The sequence below is a fragment of the Leptonotus elevatus genome, chromosome 3 (genome assembly GCF_054856555.1).
Source record: "Leptonotus elevatus isolate MCC_2025b chromosome 3, RoL_Lele_1.0, whole genome shotgun sequence".
NCBI lineage: Eukaryota > Metazoa > Chordata > Actinopteri > Syngnathiformes > Syngnathidae > Leptonotus > Leptonotus elevatus.
This window is the reverse complement of record NC_141241.1, coordinates 27,054,436-27,073,199: the sequence shown is the minus strand read 5'-3', so window position 1 is coordinate 27,073,199 and position 18,764 is coordinate 27,054,436. Positions and strand designations below refer to the sequence as shown.

General features: G+C 40.9%; 1 protein-coding gene across 4 annotated transcripts in view; it reads left to right on the top strand.

Moving 5' to 3' along the window:
* herc1 (HECT and RLD domain containing E3 ubiquitin protein ligase family member 1) overlaps nt 1-18,764 on the top strand; it is an 80,822-nt gene that overhangs the window by 9,453 nt on the left and 52,605 nt on the right. For all 4 annotated transcript variants that reach the window (XM_086070618.1, XM_086070617.1, XM_086070619.1 and 1 more), the window contains exons 5-22: nt 2,581-2,892; nt 3,142-3,238; nt 3,534-3,677; nt 6,262-6,389; nt 7,419-7,563; nt 7,947-8,118; nt 8,345-8,479; nt 8,732-8,897; nt 9,599-9,724; nt 9,984-10,205; nt 10,380-10,532; nt 15,348-15,480; nt 16,186-16,377; nt 17,033-17,257; nt 17,346-17,519; nt 17,853-17,967; nt 18,042-18,162; nt 18,333-18,504. In XM_086070618.1, coding sequence (XP_085926744.1) covers nt 2,581-2,892; nt 3,142-3,238; nt 3,534-3,677; nt 6,262-6,389; nt 7,419-7,563; nt 7,947-8,118; nt 8,345-8,479; nt 8,732-8,897; nt 9,599-9,724; nt 9,984-10,205; nt 10,380-10,532; nt 15,348-15,480; nt 16,186-16,377; nt 17,033-17,257; nt 17,346-17,519; nt 17,853-17,967; nt 18,042-18,162; nt 18,333-18,504 — 2,932 coding nt within the window. The remainder of the gene's footprint in view (nt 1-2,580; nt 2,893-3,141; nt 3,239-3,533; nt 3,678-6,261; nt 6,390-7,418; nt 7,564-7,946; nt 8,119-8,344; nt 8,480-8,731; nt 8,898-9,598; nt 9,725-9,983; nt 10,206-10,379; nt 10,533-15,347; nt 15,481-16,185; nt 16,378-17,032; nt 17,258-17,345; nt 17,520-17,852; nt 17,968-18,041; nt 18,163-18,332; nt 18,505-18,764) is intronic.

Here is an 18,764-nt window from a genome sequence, read left to right as displayed (position 1 = left end):
AGACAATGCCTCCTGCTACCAAACCTGTGTGGAAGTCTCTCAGAATGGTGGTAAACTGCATTTGTGGAGGATAACCCAAAGAGGGTCACGGTTGACAGTGTCAAAGGCTTTGGTGAGGTCGACGAATGCTACAAAGAGATCGCGTATATGGTCTTGATAGCGTCGTAAAATTGGTGTGATTTGTGCGTGTCGGCGAATCCCTGTATTTCAACAGCTTTTTTTAGCCACCAGTCATTCTCCATCTGCCGAAGAGATGCTTGGATGGTGGAACGGAGGCGGAAAAACCTCTCACAGAGAACCGGGCAGGATGGATTGTCAACCGCCGCTTTGTGCGCGATGTTCTTCTGATTAATTAACTCCCGAATCTGATGAGCGTTGTTGTCGAACCAGTCTTGGTGTTTATGACTGGAGACGCCAAACACATTGATGGTCATGTTGAGGAGAGTAGTGGTGATCGAATTCCACTCCTCTGTGATGGCGTCACGTGACATATTGGTAGAGTGTCTGGGAGTGACCTTAAGAGCAGCAGCAAGTGCGCCACGGAGCTCTGTCAGCTTTTGTGGGTCTGCAAAAGGAGCAGGGTTGATGCATTTCACACCTTGGCGTTTGCAGACCGGAGGGAGCACTTGCATGTGCAGGAATGACCGAATTAGACGGTGGTCAGTCCAACATTCGGCACCTCTGACGGCTCTGGTGATAAGGACATCCATCCTGGTGATCTCGTTGCTGGGTGATGACGTAGTCAATAAGATGCCAGTGCTTAGACCGTGGATGCATCCACAATGTTTTCAGCTTGTCGGGCAGCTGAAAAATGGTGTTAGTTATGGCAAGCTCGTGTTCCGCACAGAGGTTGAGGAGGCGGAGGCCGTTCTCGTTACTGTTCCCGACGCCGTGCTTCACTATGATGCCGCCCCAAACGGTATAGTTCTTGCCAACCCTTGCATTGAAGTCGCCGAGCAGGAGGATCTTGTCTGTGCATTGTAAAAGGCGTCCTTCACTTTGTCTGCTGATGTAAGGGCATAGGCACTGATGATGGTGGCATACCTGTTGGAGACCACTGGGATGCGCAACGTCATGAGTCGCTCGCTGATGCCAATGGGAGACTCGGGACACTGATGGAGCAACTTTGACTTAATGGCAAGGCCTACACCATATATTCTGTCGGAATCCTCTGGCAGGCCTCTTCACAAGACTGTATAGCCTGCGCCGACTGGAGTGAGTCTTCACCGGGAAGGCGAGTCTCGCCGAGCGCACCGATGTCAACGTCATATCTGCCGAGCTCACACGTGATAAGGGCTGTACGACGTCGTAGGTGATCGATATTGGTGTTTACCCTGCGGTCCAGAAGAGTCCGGACGTTCCAGGTGGCGATCTTCAAAAATCTTCAAAAAAAATTTTTTTCTCGAATTCCTGTTATTTCGACGGGATGCCTTAGCGGGTGCGGCTACTAACTCAGGACAAAATGAAGCGAGCAGTTTTTAGGCCACAATTTCTAGGTACCTCCTCATATCGAGGTGGGCAGTGCAATCCCTAAATAGGGCTGCCCAGTCGTGCAAGTAACTGCCTGTGGGAGTGCCGCTTCAATTCACTTTTCGACCCACCAACATTAAAAGCTTTCCTGCACCGCCAGCGTGCTCAAGATAGGCTAGGGGCTACCAGCTTCATCCAAAACCTGCCCCTGTCACCGACCTGCCAGTTGCCGCTGGACTTTTTCCAGTACAGATGTCCCAAAGAAGATGAAAGCAAAAGAGGGAGAGAGGGATCCTGTGCAAAGAAAGGATTAAGGTGGCTGCGCAGTCCGCCAACACCACCATCTTGGCCCGCCGATGCAGATGGCCAGTGGCAAGGAAGGGTCCGAGACGACTGGTAGCAACAACGAGCTGCAACGCCATGCCAGAGCCCGGTCACTGGTTGGGAACTGCCTCAACGTGGAATTGGTGTCTGGGTGTCCCTGCCCATAGACGAGTGCGAACCAATGCTAACAAGCTCCATTTGCCCTGGTTTGTGTATCAGGGTTTTACTTCCCAGTAGGGGTGTGACGCTCCTTAGAAGGCTGGGGGCCCTTTTACGACGAGGCCCACTCGCCAGGACATGCCCGTCATAGGGCACATGGAGGCTTTTATATGGAGGAACCACTTGCCAGGGGAACCCCCACCTCTGCCCTGGCTGGCATACTTCTGTCAAGTATTCAGTGAATGCAAACTCGTGATAGCTGGTATGGGTCACTTGAGTGGTCCTCTCCTATGTGTGAAGTTGTGGGTTATGCACCTGGTGACTACGTCGAAGTGTGCTCAAGCAAGACACTGAACCCCAGTCCAGAAAAGCAGTCCATTTACCATTTGAGGACATCTAAACAAAAATAGATTTAAGCACTAAATCAGAATTGAGCAATTAAATCGATTCAAGCAACAACAAAAAAGTTGGGATCAAGTATTTAGATGGTAAAATTGCTTAACATGCAAAACCCAAATTAAAAAATAATAATACTTTTTTAGGAGATGTGGGAAACATGGGGTTCTTCTATCTTCATGATAAATAAATGTTCATGATACATTTACAGAATTGTCCTTCCTTTTACAGATTGAGGCAGGCCAGTACTGCACTTTTGTCATCTCTTCTGATGGCTCTGTGCGGGCTTGTGGGAAGGGAAGCTATGGCCGCCTCGGCCTTGGGGACTCCAACAACCAGTCCACACTGAAGAAGCTGACATTTGAACCCCACCGTGCCATCAAGAAGGTGTCATCGTCTAAAGGCTCGGATGGCCACACACTGGCCTTCACTACGGAGGGTGAAGTGTTCAGCTGGGGTGATGGTGATTATGGCAAGCTGGGTCACGGGAACAGCTCGACACAGAAGTACCCTAAACTTATCCAAGGGCCTCTACAAGGAAAGGTATACCTTCAGTCAGTTAACTTCAATTTCAGTGACAAATTTAATCTGATTAGATATTGGAATTCCTATCTCACTTTTCCCCTTAGTCAACTCCTGGGTTATTTTACTGATTCAAATGCAATTACGTAATGGATGCTACTCATAAAACAATGAAAAGGAAATCAAATTTAATGAGTTTGAGCAGCATTGATAAGAATATGCGAAGTTTATTTTATTTTTATTTTTTATTTTTTTACTGTTTTACCTCAGGTGGTGGTATGTGTATCTGCTGGCTACAGACACAGTGCTGCAGTCTGTGAGGATGGAGAGCTGTACACATGGGGGGAAGGTGATTTTGGAAGATTGGGTAAGTTATTTACATGAGCACAAGACACCAAAATGTGTGTATGGAATATGATCTAATGGTATATTCTGTTCCATTTGACATTTTTGCTTTTGCTGCCATGTTTTCCAGTGCAGCACCCTATATTGCATTGTTTTCATTATACACATTTTGTGGAAAATAGAATACGGCTGTCAAAGAAAATGTAGGCCCACATTGTTCATAAGGAGTAGCTGTTTCAGCTTCTGCTGCTTTTCATTTAAAGAATGGCGCTTTCCTAGCATATGCAGTCTGTCATGTTGTATTTTTTTAAATGCAGGTCACGGTGATAGCAACAGCCGAAACATTCCCACCTTGGTCAAAGACATCAGCAACGTGGGAGAAGTGTCATGTGGTAGCTCTCATACTATTGCACTGTCAAAGGATGGCCGTACTGTTTGGTCCTTTGGAGGAGGTGACAATGGTGTGTAAACATTTTTACACAATTGGTCACTGTAGACAAACTTTGGTTGAGGCATATAGAGTGCTGCTCAAAAGTTTGTGAACCTCTTGAGCAATTTGGACTTCAACCTGATTTTATTGTTTAATCTGAACCATTACATTTTATATGAAATAACAGTTGTAGGTTTATCAATTCAATGCATTGTTGTTTTTTAATCAATTGTGTAGTCAAAACTTAATTTAAAAGAGTTTTTGGTCAATTTATGTAGGTGCAAAAGTAAGTGAACTCTGAGCTGTATTGCTTAAAACAAGTGCTCAGTTAGGACAAATTGGTAGCTAAACTAACCACTGAAATGGACCAATGAAATGAGAGGTTTAGCAAAGAAATTGTGCATTAGTGACTGAAACGAAGACAAAACCACATCACTTTAGTCTTACCCAGGTGAACCCATACAGGTCAGTCATGCTGAGAGGAAGATAAATCTCAGGGGACCTCAGGAAGTGGGTAGTGACAGCACATCTGTCGGAAAGCTATAAAGTCATCTAAAAAAAAAATGTGTTTCATCATTCCACTCTGAAGCAGATAATCTGCAACTAGAGAACACTGAAAATTACTACAATCCTGCCTAGAAGTGGACAACCTTCTAAAATATCAGCAAGAACCACAAGAAAATTTTTAATTCAGGTGAAAGCCAACCTGCGCGTCACATCAAGGGATTTGTAGACCTCTTTTGCTGCATCTGGGACACATGCATGCTTCAACAATCAGAAGAAAAGTAAATCGACAAGGCTTTCATGGAAGCCTTGCTAGGTAGAAGCCTCTGCTCACAAAAAAAATCATAGCTGCCCATCTCAACTTTGCCAGCGAGTACCTGGACAATTGGAAATTGTGGTCCCAGTCGCAGTTACACAGTGTACTTCACCTCCTATTACTCACGCAATGCCAACCGGACATTTTCATGAATTTATAAAATTCCCGGACGCCCCAACAGGATGTAAGAAAAAAAATGTTCCTCCCAAAAGAGGACACATTTGGTTACCCTACCATATACTATAAATGAATTGCCTTAAATTATTACCTTTTTATAGCCTTGACAATCTCTTGAGTACAATTTATATTGTAAATAAACATTTTAACCTTGCCTGTTGCCTTTATAAATACCTTAAAACAAAAATAAATCATACTGAAATACAGATTCTTAGTCAATAAAACAGAATCTTGAGCAAATAGCATTGCTAAATATTTACCAAGGAGCATTAGCACACTCCAGTGGACGAAAACGGTAACGTTTTATTATGCAGTAAATTACACAATGAACATGAAATATAGCAACATTAGTTAAACAATGACACATTGCTCCAATACGATCCTCGTTCCCTTCTCAGCCAGGTGCTAAAGAATCGTTCACTGAATTAGTTGTAAACTTCAAGTTTTCTCTGATTTCCTGTGGCGCGCACACGTCTTCTCTGCACTTGGAAGACGGCGCTACTAATGGCAGTTCGTCGGTTACTTACGTCAGTTCCTACCGATTTAGGAGACCTTTTCCTGTATCCTTCAAAATAAAAGTATACTATATTAACTATATTATAATAGCACAATAAAACGCAATACAAAAATGCAAAAACAAAAATAATAGCATGGTCATTTACATATTTTAATATAAATAAAATAAAATATTTTTGCCCTGCAATTTGGCGCCCCCTCCACTAGATGGCACCCTAGGCGACCGCCTAGTTTGCTTATGCCCTGGGCCAGCCCTGCCTGAAGCCGTCCATTGTGAAGTTACAGCCTGGTAGAAGATGGATCGTGCAATATGACAATAATCCAAAGCATTCCAGCAATACAACCAAGGAATGTCTGAAGAACAACAAGATTCATGTTCTGGATGTGCCCAGTCAAAATCCTGACTTAAATTCTTTCAAAATACTGAGGTGGGACCAGAAGCGGGCAGTTTATGCTAGATGCCCATCCAACTTCTCTCAATTGGTTGCATTTTGCAAGGACGATTGGCAAAAATCCCCCCAAAGTATATGTGAAAGACTGATAAATCACTAAAGAAAGTGTTTTGGATGAAGTTCTCATTGCAAAAGGAGGTGCAATGTCTGCTTAAGTGGGTGAGGTTCACATACTTTTGCACCCATGAAATCTGAGTTTTTCTTAAATCAACAACTTTTGTTCAAGAATGAATGACAATATTATCATTCTTTTTGTTCAAGTCCATTATTTTCAATGTCAGCATTGTAGATTTGGGTATGACTAAACATTTAATAAGGCTATTTTAATATTGTATACAAAAAATCTGACCATGCCTGCAGGGTTCACAAACTTTTGAGCAGCACTGTATTATCACTACCACATAAAAATACTGTTATAATTAATTTTTAATGTACTGAACATTGAAATCCTTTGTCTTATTTCATACATGCATGTTCAAACTGTCAGTTTGCGCATCAGCTGTACTGCAATCCAAAATATATTTTTTAATTGTACGCATATATCAAAGTTTGTTCTTAACAATCGCTTTGTGGATGAATACGATGTTATGCTCACTCAGCATGCATTTTTTTCTACAAAGTACAATAAAAACAAAATTGTTGTTTGGCAGGGAAACTTGGTCATGGTGATACTAATCGTGTTTACAAACCAAAAGTGGTGGAAGCCCTGCAAGGGATGTTCATCAGAAAAGTGTGCGCTGGAAGCCAGTCGTCTCTTGCCTTAACTTCAACTGGACAGGTAATGTGGATACATTGCGGTCTAAAAGAAAACACTTAATTTCTGTTGTTGCTTCTGATAGTGGCCCAACCATTTGTTAGCTTTTGAAATTATTATTATTATTATTTTACGCTTAAAGCTGCTCAATGCAGGAAATTGAATTTCTAATCACTATTGCTACATTTGGCCGAAAAATTAACATGCACACACTCCCTTCTTCACGTACACATGACATCACATCCGAAGATAGAGGGTGGGAAATTCTAACTCGAATCCAGTCTGAAAACAATTGGCCAAAGGCACTCATTGTGAACAGCTAAGGTATTAATCTAAATTCGAAGATGTTTGAGTAATCAATGTCAAATAAAAAATAAGCAATTGTAAATTTAAAAAACAATTGTAAAGATATTTTTGGCCAAATTTCTACGTTGAGCAGCATTAATACATCAAATCACATTTTAAGCACTGCATTTTATGTTTACTTGGGTTATCGTTGGACTGACATCCAGGACGATTACGATTTTAATTGATTTTAATCTAATAAACCCAACAAACATTTATTTAACGGTTTCCTTTATTAAAAATAATTCCTGTGCAAAATGTTCAGACAACAATAATGTATACTGATAATAAATGATCATTCATAGTTTTTTTCATAAATGCCACAATTAAGTAGTTGGTAGCTATTGTAAACATGTATTGTAAACCACCCATCCAGCATTCTGCCACAAAATTACAATTTAGAAAAATATTTGAATGTAACAGAACATAAGAACAACAGCTTTTAATAATCCAAAAGACAAAATTCGATTTAACGATTTAGCAAACGATTCGATTTTTAAAATGACGATGTATCAAATTAATTTGTTTTATTGTCCAGCCCTAGGTTATCCTTGTGTGATATTTACATTTTTTGATAATGTCAAACATTCAAGTGGGAAAACTATGCAAAGAAGTAAGAATTTGAGAAGAGTGCAAATACTTTTTCACGGCATTATAAGTACCGGAGGAGGAATCATCTGCCAATGTTCCTTGTCACTGTGATTGTAGGTGTATGGTTGGGGTTGCGGTGCTTGCCTGGGTTGCGGGTCCTCCGAGGCAACAGCACTCAGACCTAAACTTATCGAGGAGCTGGCTACGACCAGGGTGGTGGACATCTCCATAGGGGACAGCCATTGTTTGGCCCTGTCGCATGGTACGGTTCTTCTGTTGCTCTGTTTCACTCCTGACTGCAGTTTTTTTTAAATGCAAGACATTGGATCTAAACAGCAGCCACAGGCTAAATGTTAATAAGAATATGAAGACATTCTTGTTTGATAAATGTTGTCAGTGACTGTATTAATGTTTGAATTTCCCCACAAATGGTTATCTTTTGTTTCAGACACAGTATGAGTCTGTTTGTGAAATATTAGACAGTAATTATGCAAGTGTGTTACAATACAAAATCTAAAGACCACGTTAAGATAATACTCCCTTTTGAATGCACGGAAAATATGTGAAATGAACTCATTCGTAGAACTGTAGGTGCTTTGGAAATTAAACTTTATTACTCCTCATCATCCCAACTAACATCTACAGACAATGAAGTATATGCATGGGGAAACAACTCCATGGGCCAGTGTGGGCAGGGAAACTCCACAGGACCAATCACAAAACCGAAAAAGATAGTGGGCTTGGATGGGGTGACTGTACAGCAGATTTCAGCAGGGACTTCCCACAGTCTGGCTTGGACAGCCCTTCCCAGAGACAGGTCAGCTATCAATTTATTGATTAACTTTAGGGAAATATTAGTGCTCGTAGCACAATACCTCAGGTCTGTACTACTTTAATTGAATGGATGAAGAATACTGTAGGCTGAAGCTTCTGACCCGTTAGTATGAGGCTTATTGGACTTAGCCCTCTTTTGAGATTCATTTGCATGTTGACTCTCTCCCCTTGGCATTGTAGACAAAAAAAATATGTTTTCTACACTCTAGGCAAGTGGTAGCCTGGCACAGACCCTATTGTGTTGACCTTGAGGAAAGCACCTTCTCCCACTTACGCTCCTTCCTTGACCGATATTGTGATGGTATCAACAGCGAAGTTCCTCCTCTCCCCTTCCCCTCGTCCAGGTAAACCTCATAGAGCATTACTAATGACAATACTCTTATAGGAAGGCTACCCTTCCTTGGTTTCTGACTGAGTTTTGCTCCTGCTATAAAAATGGAGCATGGATAGAACATGCCTCTATTTTATATTCAGTCTACTGTGATTTGCAGCTACTGTATATAAAAGAAAATTATGGGGAAAAGGAAAATGACACATGGGGAGGAACAGAATTTGAATAGTATGCGCTGTCCTCTGACAAATTTGTGTATTTTCAGGGAGCATCATAGCTTTCTTAAGCTGTGCCTTCGGCTTTTATCAAATCATCTGGCTCTGGCACTTGCCGGGGGAGTAGCTACAAGTATCTTAGGTCGGCAAGCCAGGCCACTGAGGAATCTCCTTTTCAGACTGATGGACTCTTCTGTGCCAGATGAGATTCAAGAGGTAATGCAAGATCAAAACATGACATACACAGTACATTGCAGAGACTAAAAGTGTCTATGAAGAATGGTAGACAGCTAATGTAGTGAAGGTCAAGTGTAATTTAAAATTTCAATTATCCTTCGCACAACTGTATATGAAAGATTAAATTGCAAATTTTAGGGTGTGTTTCATATCAACCAGTTTTCAAAAGATTTTCTTCAAAAAATTCACAGGATTGAGATATTCTGAGTGCTGTCTGGTGTAAAATGCTTTCAACCTTTTCATGTATTTATTGCTTTGACTTCAAATGCATTTATTTCTAAATTTCTGCAAATTTAGAAACCTGATCCTTATACTTTATTTGTACTCAAAATGCTGTGACTGAACTACATTCACTTCAGGAGATGAATCCAATGCAAATGTAGACATTTTTGACAAAATGCTACATGTCACATTTCTCGTATATATTATCATATGTAAGGACAGAAATAATCTTGGTTGAATATTTGGTTAGTTAAAGGTTAAATCAAAACAGTACTACCAGACTTTTAATTTTATTTTTACAATTCAACAATTGTACTAATAATATTGAAGATGTTTGAGGTGACTGGGGTGGGATCAAATGTTATATTGACACATTTCTTAAGTCACCTATGCCATCTAGTTCAGTCTACTACTGTCCATTATCATATCGGATAACTAATAGTGTTTTTCCTTATCAGGCAGTGATTGAGACACTTTCAGTGGGAGCAACCATGCTGCTGCCACCACTGAGAGAGAGGATGGAGCTGCTTCATTCCTTGCTGCCTCAGGGCCCTGACAGATGGGAGAGTCTGTCCAAAGGACAGGTACCTAATGTACAGATGACTGAAAACAAGTCTATGAGGATTCAAAAGTTTCAATTGGATTGGACACCAGGCTGTGACCACATCTGTTACTCTTAAGTGTGTCTCAATAGGAAATGTAAAATTTGCATCATCATGCATAATTAAGACAGCAGGAAAAGACAGCTTTAAGATAAAGAAAATGTCCTTTTTAGAATATAATAGCTTTTGGACAATGTTACCACTGGTCATAGGTCTTAACAAAGTGTGTCTATTGCCACAGAGAATGCAGCTTGACATCATCCTGACCAGTCTCCAGGACCACACACATGTAGCCTCACTCCTGGGTTATAGCTCTCCTGCTGATGGTCCTGAGGTGCTTAGCTGTGGCCTCGGATTCACAGCGTCCCCAGACCCAAACCACAGTGCCACAGCAGGCCACCCTGACACCCATCTAGCAGAGATCCTCATGAAGACATTACTGAGGAATCTTGGTTTTTATACTGTAAGTACTGGAGATGGTGGGGTATGTACTGTAAAGTAATTTGCGTGTCCGAAATAGCATACCAAAAGATATGACAAAAAGAAGTCAAGCATCTATAAGTCATTAAGTATTTGCACTTTTCGGACATTTCTTTGAATGAATTAATAGTTCCCTTTTGTGATCTTTACTTTACAGGATCAGGCTTTTGGTGAGCTGGAGAAAAACAGTGACAAGTTGCAGCAGGGCATGTCCTCCTCTGACAGCAGCCAGCCAGCTCACCTTCACCAACTCCTTTGCTCCTTGCAGAAGCAACTATTAGCCTACTGCCACGTCAACCACGTGACGGAGGTATGAATACTTAACAGTTTGCTTTTGTGGGTTCTGTATGCACCTCACATATCTTATTTTGTCACACAAGGGGCAATGAAATCAACCACAAATGTAAAATGTTTTAACACTTACATGCACATCACAAGTGACAACCACAGGGTAGCTTACCAGGTGCGATTAGTTGATATATTGTCCAATACTGTGGTGGTGTCTATGAAATTTCTATCCAATACTGTGGTGGTGTCTAGGAAATTTCTATTGGGCTGACCTTTTTGGCAGCACTGTTATCAATGGCTAAGTTTATAGGGTAACTTTTTTTGTCATTCCGATTGAAATCATTCAAATTGAAGATCTGTGGTGTTTACATGTGACATGATCCATTCCGATCTGTCGTTGACATGTTCCGCTCCGTTAATCAGATCAGCCCCACGGCAGCCGTGAAACGTGCTGAAATCGATCACGTGATTTATAAAGATGAGTTCATTCGTCATTTAGCACAGTAGTTGTGATAGTGTTAACACTTTTATTGAAGCAAGATCTTGATAAAAGTAAGTTCCAAGTACTTTAAAACAAATTCCCCCCTCGCAAACAAAATCTTGTAAAGATGCCGCCATTTTAATGGACAGAAACGACGATGTCATGACACATTACAACAAGACAGCGCATGCGCATACATGCAGCCTTGCCATTCTGTTTAAACTGTTTTCCTGCGCGTTGATCGATTATCAATCGGCATAAACCACCCCTCTTGTTCGGAATAAGATCTTGATCGGAATGGGCTTGATCGGGTCAGAATATTCCGAATGGGGTGTGTACATGAAGCTTTTAATCCGAATAAATGTGTCCATTTAAAAGTAGCCAGTGATGGATTGTTGATTGTTCCTGTCACTACTGAATAATTTTACAATTGATTATCCTAACGAGCCATTGAATAATCAAGCAATAGATAAAAATCATGTAGCAGTCTGGCTGTCAACACATTTTTGCACATCATTTCAAATCGGATTTAGGTTTAATAAAGATATTGTAAAGGAACACTATAGTTACTTATTTAATAGTAAAGATTTTCATATGGATAATTTGCACAAAAATTGGGGTGGAGATCCAGCCAATGAACAGTGCATCAGTGTCCGCGTGCCCCAAAGCGCACATCTCAGGTGGCTGCTTGCAGCCTGCTTACTAGCTGGAGCCATGGACGTGCGTTGTGCTGAGGTTTTGACCTTAATTGAAACATTTTGTTGTTTTCAAATGTTTGATATGCTTTAATCAATTTCAGACTGTTAAAGAATATGATAGCAAGAAAACAAAACAATACAGTATTTAATTGACCATTCGCAAAACACGCCCCCAAACACCCACAGCTCCGACATGTGGTTTGAAGCTCTTATGGAGGTCCATTGTAAAATCCATCCACAAAACATTTGTCAGCTTCAAAAGATTTAGGCCAAACAACAAGCTGTGGACCTCCAACAAGCAAAATAGTGAAGCGATGTGCACATAGATTGTGTAAATCGGACATGAGGAATCCACAAAGTGGAGCAATGTCTTCAATGGATTACACAGTGTGGACGGCCTCACCTCCATCTAAATGTCTCTAAGAAAAAGAAGCATTTCTACGTTTAATCCAAGGTAAGACTATAATGGGCTTGACTAAAACTAACTAGCAACCGAACGAGCTTTTAACTCTGTTGTCAAATTCACTTTAGCTCGAGAGGAATGATCATCCACAAAATTGGACATCAGTTACGATTATATAATATTGTATATTATCAGGATATCATTATCATCAGCCAGTCATCACCTCATTCGGCGAATTCTCAGCGAGTTTATGACGCAACGTCTCGTAAAAATACACTGATTATCCTGATCATTGTTATTAAAGGTCTCATATTATTCAACTTTTCAACATACTAAAAAAGTTCTCAAATGTGTAAAAGACATGTCTGTGACATGCATTCGTCAAAATTGATTTTGGATCTAATATTTTTGCTGTCCCTAAATCAGCCAAAAAACGCTCTGTTCAAAACAGCCTGTTTTAGGTGTGTGTCACTTTTATGTAAATAGCTGCACCAGGCCACGCCTCGGCCATACCCTTCTCTCTCTAAGGGGCAGTGATTTCGGTCATGGTAGCCATGTGCTAATGTTGTGAATGGAACCGACTGGCCATGGGAGCAGAAGAAAAGAAAAATACAGACCTGTCTTTTACACATTTGAGAACTATTTTAATATGTGGAGAAGTGGCATAACGTTTTACCATAAGAAAAAGTAACAAAACGTTACTACAGAGACTATGTTGTAGCGTTAGTTTGTGATTGTTTAGGCAATGGTTATTTTACTAAAACTTGCAAATCTCCCGTACCTCCCACTTTAGGCACTAAAAATACACTAGTAATATGGTAGAGGGTGCACATCTCTTATTAGAAACGATAGAAAGGAAGGCTAAATCAAATATGTTAAACTTACATCTTTCCCCTTTGCAGTCATGTCACACTGTTGGGACCGATCCGTTATGTTTAAACGTGTTGCAAATCCAGCTCTGAACAGGCTTTCACTAGCAAAACAGTACTTTGAGAAATGATGTCGGTACACATTCTTCAAAACTAAAATGAATCCACTGTCTTCTCAATGACTTGGGATGAAGGAAGCAACCACTTTTTCCTGATCATTGTTTCCCCTCTCCACGGAGCATTTGCGAGCAGAAAAAGAGAAAAACAAAGAAGCAGCCAGCGTCTCAAATTTCAGTGGGTGTGACAAATATTTACCAGAGGTGGTGCCACTAACCCGAGGGGGCTGGGTCGAGTGCACTTCCGTGTTTTTTTTTACGTCATTAAGTCACGGAAGTTTAATCTGCCCGTTTGAAGCACACATTTTAGAAAGGAGGAGAAAGCTAAAGAAGTCGCGGACGGACTTTTTTCATACCTGGTTGGATTGTAGACAGGCCGGGGATGCATATTATTAATAAAAAAAAAAACACTAAAGTGCATTTTCATACTATGGGACCTTTAATGTTAGCTCGGTAAATTGACGTCCTAGTAGGTAGTTTACGCTGGGTCTCATACTGGGAGCTCTGTCATTTTTCATTGATTTACACAAATTGAACATAGCATTGTAGCAGCCACTTTGAATTTATTTTGTTTTCATCTTTCACGTAGCATTTTGTTACCTCAGACAGCATGTCCCCGGATTTGGAATCACTGCTACCTTTGACAAAGGGAACAAGAGTTAAAATCCCAGTCTCGGAACAATAACATTTTAGTGGTTTTGCTAGATCCCAATTCCCAGTCACTACCTGTACAAAACCCCGATAAAAATGAGTGTGATGCATCAGGGAGTGAATCCGGTGTAAAAACTATGCCAAACATGTCATAACAGTAGTGACACCTGAGGCGACATTCCCCTCACAATGACTCAGTGATTGCAGTCATATTTCCACCAATTGAGGGTGCTAATAGATTGTGAAAAGGTCATTAGTTGTTTACATACTGCAAGGTCTGTAGCACCCCTCCTACCAATTTATGCTGAGGCAGTTTTCATTCAGATAAGCTTGAAGCCCGAGATGCCAATGGGGCCGGTACTCCATCTTCTCAAAACATTCATTCTAATTTGTTTGCGCTAAAGTGAATAATGTACATTGGCTTATTCATTTTGAATCAGTTCTGGAGAAGTCTCCCATTCATTTTATCGTTAATCCTCGCAGTATTATACTAACAGTCAAGTCAAGTTTATTTATAGCCCTTAATCACCAAAAAGTCTCAAAGGGCTTTACATGCCCACAGTTGACAAATATTAACGACATCCCCTGATCGAACCACAAGAGGGCAAGGAAAAACTTTTTTTTAAAACCATGAGCGGAAAAATAAGAAACCTCGAGAAGGGACCGCAATAATCCAGTAACAGTAACTACTACCAGAACACTGTATATTCTCAGTTGAGCTATTTAAAGGGGAAATTACACAAAACATTTCTTTACAATATGCTGTCTTGCCCTACTAGTCTAAACACAGCATTCTGATAATATTATGATAATATTTGAGTCAAGCAGCAAAATCCACGCATTGATGTCATTATTAATCAGAATACCGTGTTAAAACTAGTTGGGGTGCATGGAACATATTATAAAGAACATATTTGGGTTCCCCTTTAATGGATACCAGAAAGATCGCGACACGGCCGGGGAGCCCATTTCTGCTAGATGCAGAAAAATGTCTGTCCTCTCCAACATAATATTATATTGCCCTAGCCGCCCCCACATTGGGGCTCAGCATCACTAAAACAATGTATTTGGTATTAATTTCCCTATGTGTGACTCTGTGGTCTTAACTGGTTTCAACTGGTAAGTAAGGGTGCAGATAGGACGTTGCACAACTAGGAGAAAGGTCATAGTGATACCTAGCTCGAGTCAACAATCTACTTTTGTGCCAAAGAGGCCTAATCTAACGTGACGATGACTGTCTTCATCTCTTGCACCTGTTTGCGGCTATGTGTGTGTAATTTCAACCCCTGCCCCCTCTGCTCAGCCAGGAAGAGAAAAAAATAAGTGTCTCAGTTATTACAGATAACGATAGTTTTAGCTGTTTTTGAAACTGACTTCTTAAACCCCTGCTATACCTTCAACACAGTAATGGGGCCCGTGCCTAGTTTTAGGAGAGTGAGTGAACGAGCGAGCGAGCGAGCCTGTGTTTGGATGTCATCAATTAATCCGACAGAAATTCTCGTCAACCCCTGCTGTATACAGATTGTGTCTTTTTTGTCTGTAAGATCATTTAAATAGTGGCCCTGACAGCTGGTGCCATACATACTTCACTAACGGTATATGCATTCTGTTTTCTCCAGAACTCCAGCAGTGTTGCCCTGCTCCATAAGCATTTGCAACTCCTTCTACCTCACGCCACAGATATCTTCGCCCGTTCGGCCACTTTGATTAAAGAGAGTTCATGGAATGGCAGCGTACGCGAGAAGCTACAAGGTATGAATGAGTAATCAGTCACTTTAACAATAAAGTATATTTGTATTGCGCCCTCTTTGCTATTTTCCTTGCACAAAGCTTTTTTCTTCTGTACATTCATCATGGAATACTGTTACAGTATTTATAAAGGCAGTTAATGCCTCTATTTCAAGGTATTTAATTTTTTTATATTGGTTTGTTTATGTGTACTTACACCAGTAGAGTATCGTCACTGCTACGTGAAAAACACTTATGTCCATTTTTGTAATTGTTTAAAACATTTTTACGTTTTTGGGATGTCTGCGTTCAGTTTCATCCCCAAAACAAAAATGTAAAAATAAAAATAAAAGACAAAATGGACATAAATTGGGTGTCTGCATTTGGTTTCATTCCAAAAATTACAAAATACACAAAAGTGTTTTCCACATAGCAGCGACTGTATGATATTCATTATTATCATATTTCATTATTCATGAATCAGTATGACATTGGCAAACCAAGTTCAATTTGGTCTGTTGACCATTATCACCGATATTCCACAAACCTATATCTCAAGAGTTGTCCTACAAACTAACCATTATCTTTACTTTTATATAGTGCTTCATGTTTCTGCAATTTTATAACAATTCTATCAGTAGGATTTTTATTAAAACAGCCAATAATTTGGAGACCTCCAGAAATGTTCTATGGGTGTTCATGGTTTCAATACGTCTCTGTCATTTCCAGATGTGATCTTTGTGTCAGCGGCAGGCAGTATGCTGTGTCAGATCACCAACTCATTGCTGCTTCTTCCTGTGTCTGTGGCGAGGCCTTTGCTAAGCTACCTCCTTGACTTGTTCCCTCCGCTGGACCGGCTAAACAGGCTGTTGCCTGCTGCCTTCCCTCTGGAGGACCAGGAGCTGCAATGGCCTCTTCATGGTGCGGATTTTAACCACTTCATCGTTTCATATGATCAAGCCTAGATTGTACCATGTGTGGTAGGCCTCAAGCTTAGGTATACAATGCAGTAGTCCTGAGGGTGGAGGGGAGCGATGTCCTAAGTGATCAACGGAATAATCAATAGGCTCATTGATTCTGAAGATTTGTTAGTGACAGCCCTAGTGTCCACTATTTCACACAAAAACACCATCTCCCTCCACTCCCACCAAGCTCACCAATCAGCGTGCTACATAGTTTGTCAGCCCTCAGTGGCCGTGCCACACCCTTGAATTGAAAGATGTTCAAGTTTATATTGGCGTTGTGGTGACGTCAAAAGGCACATCTAATGGGAGAGGGGCTGGCGGAGTGATTTCAGAATGCAAACGTCAATAAACCAACGAGTGGGAAAAGCCTCCCTGTTACTTCCTAGTAGGCTGCTACACAAGCACTTCCAAATATAGGCAAGTCTGTATCAGAATGCTGTCGTCCTCACATGCCGCCCCGCAGTACGAAGTCCGCATTATGAAAGTCCCTTAAGTTGCGGTCATGTTCGCCAACAAAGGACGGGCATCAATGTTGAAGAAATATATAGACATTAAGACATTTTAGTGTAACTTTTCAGTTCAAGACAATCTTGCCTATTCCAACTTCCTAGGTATGTCAGACTTCGCAGAGCCAGGTTCAGGAATGTCTCTTCCCCCGCCAGCGTTGTCCTGGGTGTGGCTTGTTGACTTGGAGAGGACGGTAGCCTTGCTGGTAGGTCGGTGTCTTGGTGGGATGCTGCAGGGCGCCCCTGCCTCTCTGGAGGAGCAGGATACTGGTTACTGGCTCAGAACCCCTCTTTTCAGCAATGGTTTGGAGATGGACATCCCACAGCTGGGTAAAGAGAATTCATATTTACATTTACATAAATTTTCTTGACTTGTCATTCTGTTTACTTGCATTTAATTTTTATTTTGTTCTTTAAGACGCTTGTATCAGCTCATTACTGGAGGCTGCACTGTCGGATAATGAAGAGCAGAAGCCTATTGACTGCACAGTGCATCCTAGCTTAAGTATCCTGGTAGATTTGGCTTTAGGCTCCTCCAAAGAACCTGCCAACAGCCTCTGGATCAGCATGCAAGACTATGCTATCAGCAAAGGTCTGTCTTAGACTAGGCACATCTTCACCTTCCTAAAGCAATTGCCGATGTAACCCAAACCCCCTTAAATCTTAAGATATTTTCCACGTCTACTAAAGTCGCTAACATCCTCATGCAATTACGCAATTCTACCACTTAAATGACGTTTTTAGTAATTTGATTCATTATTTGTTATGATATATAGAGATAATGCAGGGATCACGAGTTGCCCGCAAGCCTGTATTAGTCTGAAAAAAGTGGTATTGAACATCCCTAGAATTAGACTATAACTGCAAGGAAATGTCCTGAAAAGTCTGACTAAGTGTTCTGAATAAGTTGTGCATTATTTTTCAGATTGGGACAACGCCTCACTGAGTAATGAGTCCCTATTAGATACTGTGTCCAGATTTGTTTTAGCAGCCTTGTTGAAGCACACTGGATTGCTCAAACAAGCACATGTTGAGGGAAGGTAATAAATAAGATTGTTTAACTATACACTTTTTTTTTTGATAGTCAAATTCTCCCATTTTGTTTTTCCTATAGAGACCAGCCATCTAAGTCGTTGGCAGAAATCTATCGTAATGTTTACATGGTGCGAAATCGCCTGCTTGCATGTAAGAATATGGACTTCATTCAGACACGATCTTCATCCCGGGAGAGGAGAGTAAGTCACACAAGTGTTTTGTGTGTATTTCATTGGTATAAGGGGCTCGGAAATTGCATGGTTCATAATTCTCAGCTACCTCAGGTTTACACAAAATAGGGTTTTCTTGTAGACTGAGTTATTGTATTAAAACATTGAAAAGTAACATGTTACATTGTCTATTTGTTAAGATCTCAGACAATCAGGACTCTCTAGACATGGATCCGCAAGAACATTCATTTACCCGCACCATTGATGAGGAGGCTGAATTGGAAGAGAGAGCTGACCGTGAGAGAGATGAGAGCCATCAGGAGCAAGATGATGAAGAAGATGACCGGGAACATGAAGTCATGACAGCTGGAAGTCAGTACACCCCACATTTGTAATTATATTAAAATGCAATACGAAATCATGAATTTGTTATCTTGTGATGTGTCACCATATGATATAATGTATGGTGATTTCCATATCTTGTAAACATGACAAGCTTCTAGTACACACCTGGGAAAAGTTCATTCCCTTGAGCCACGTCAGACCTTGTTCTCCGTCTCTAACCGGCCCTCGCATCTTTGTGAAGACAAAATAAAACTCAAAATATGCGGCCCACAATTTTGAAAGCTTTG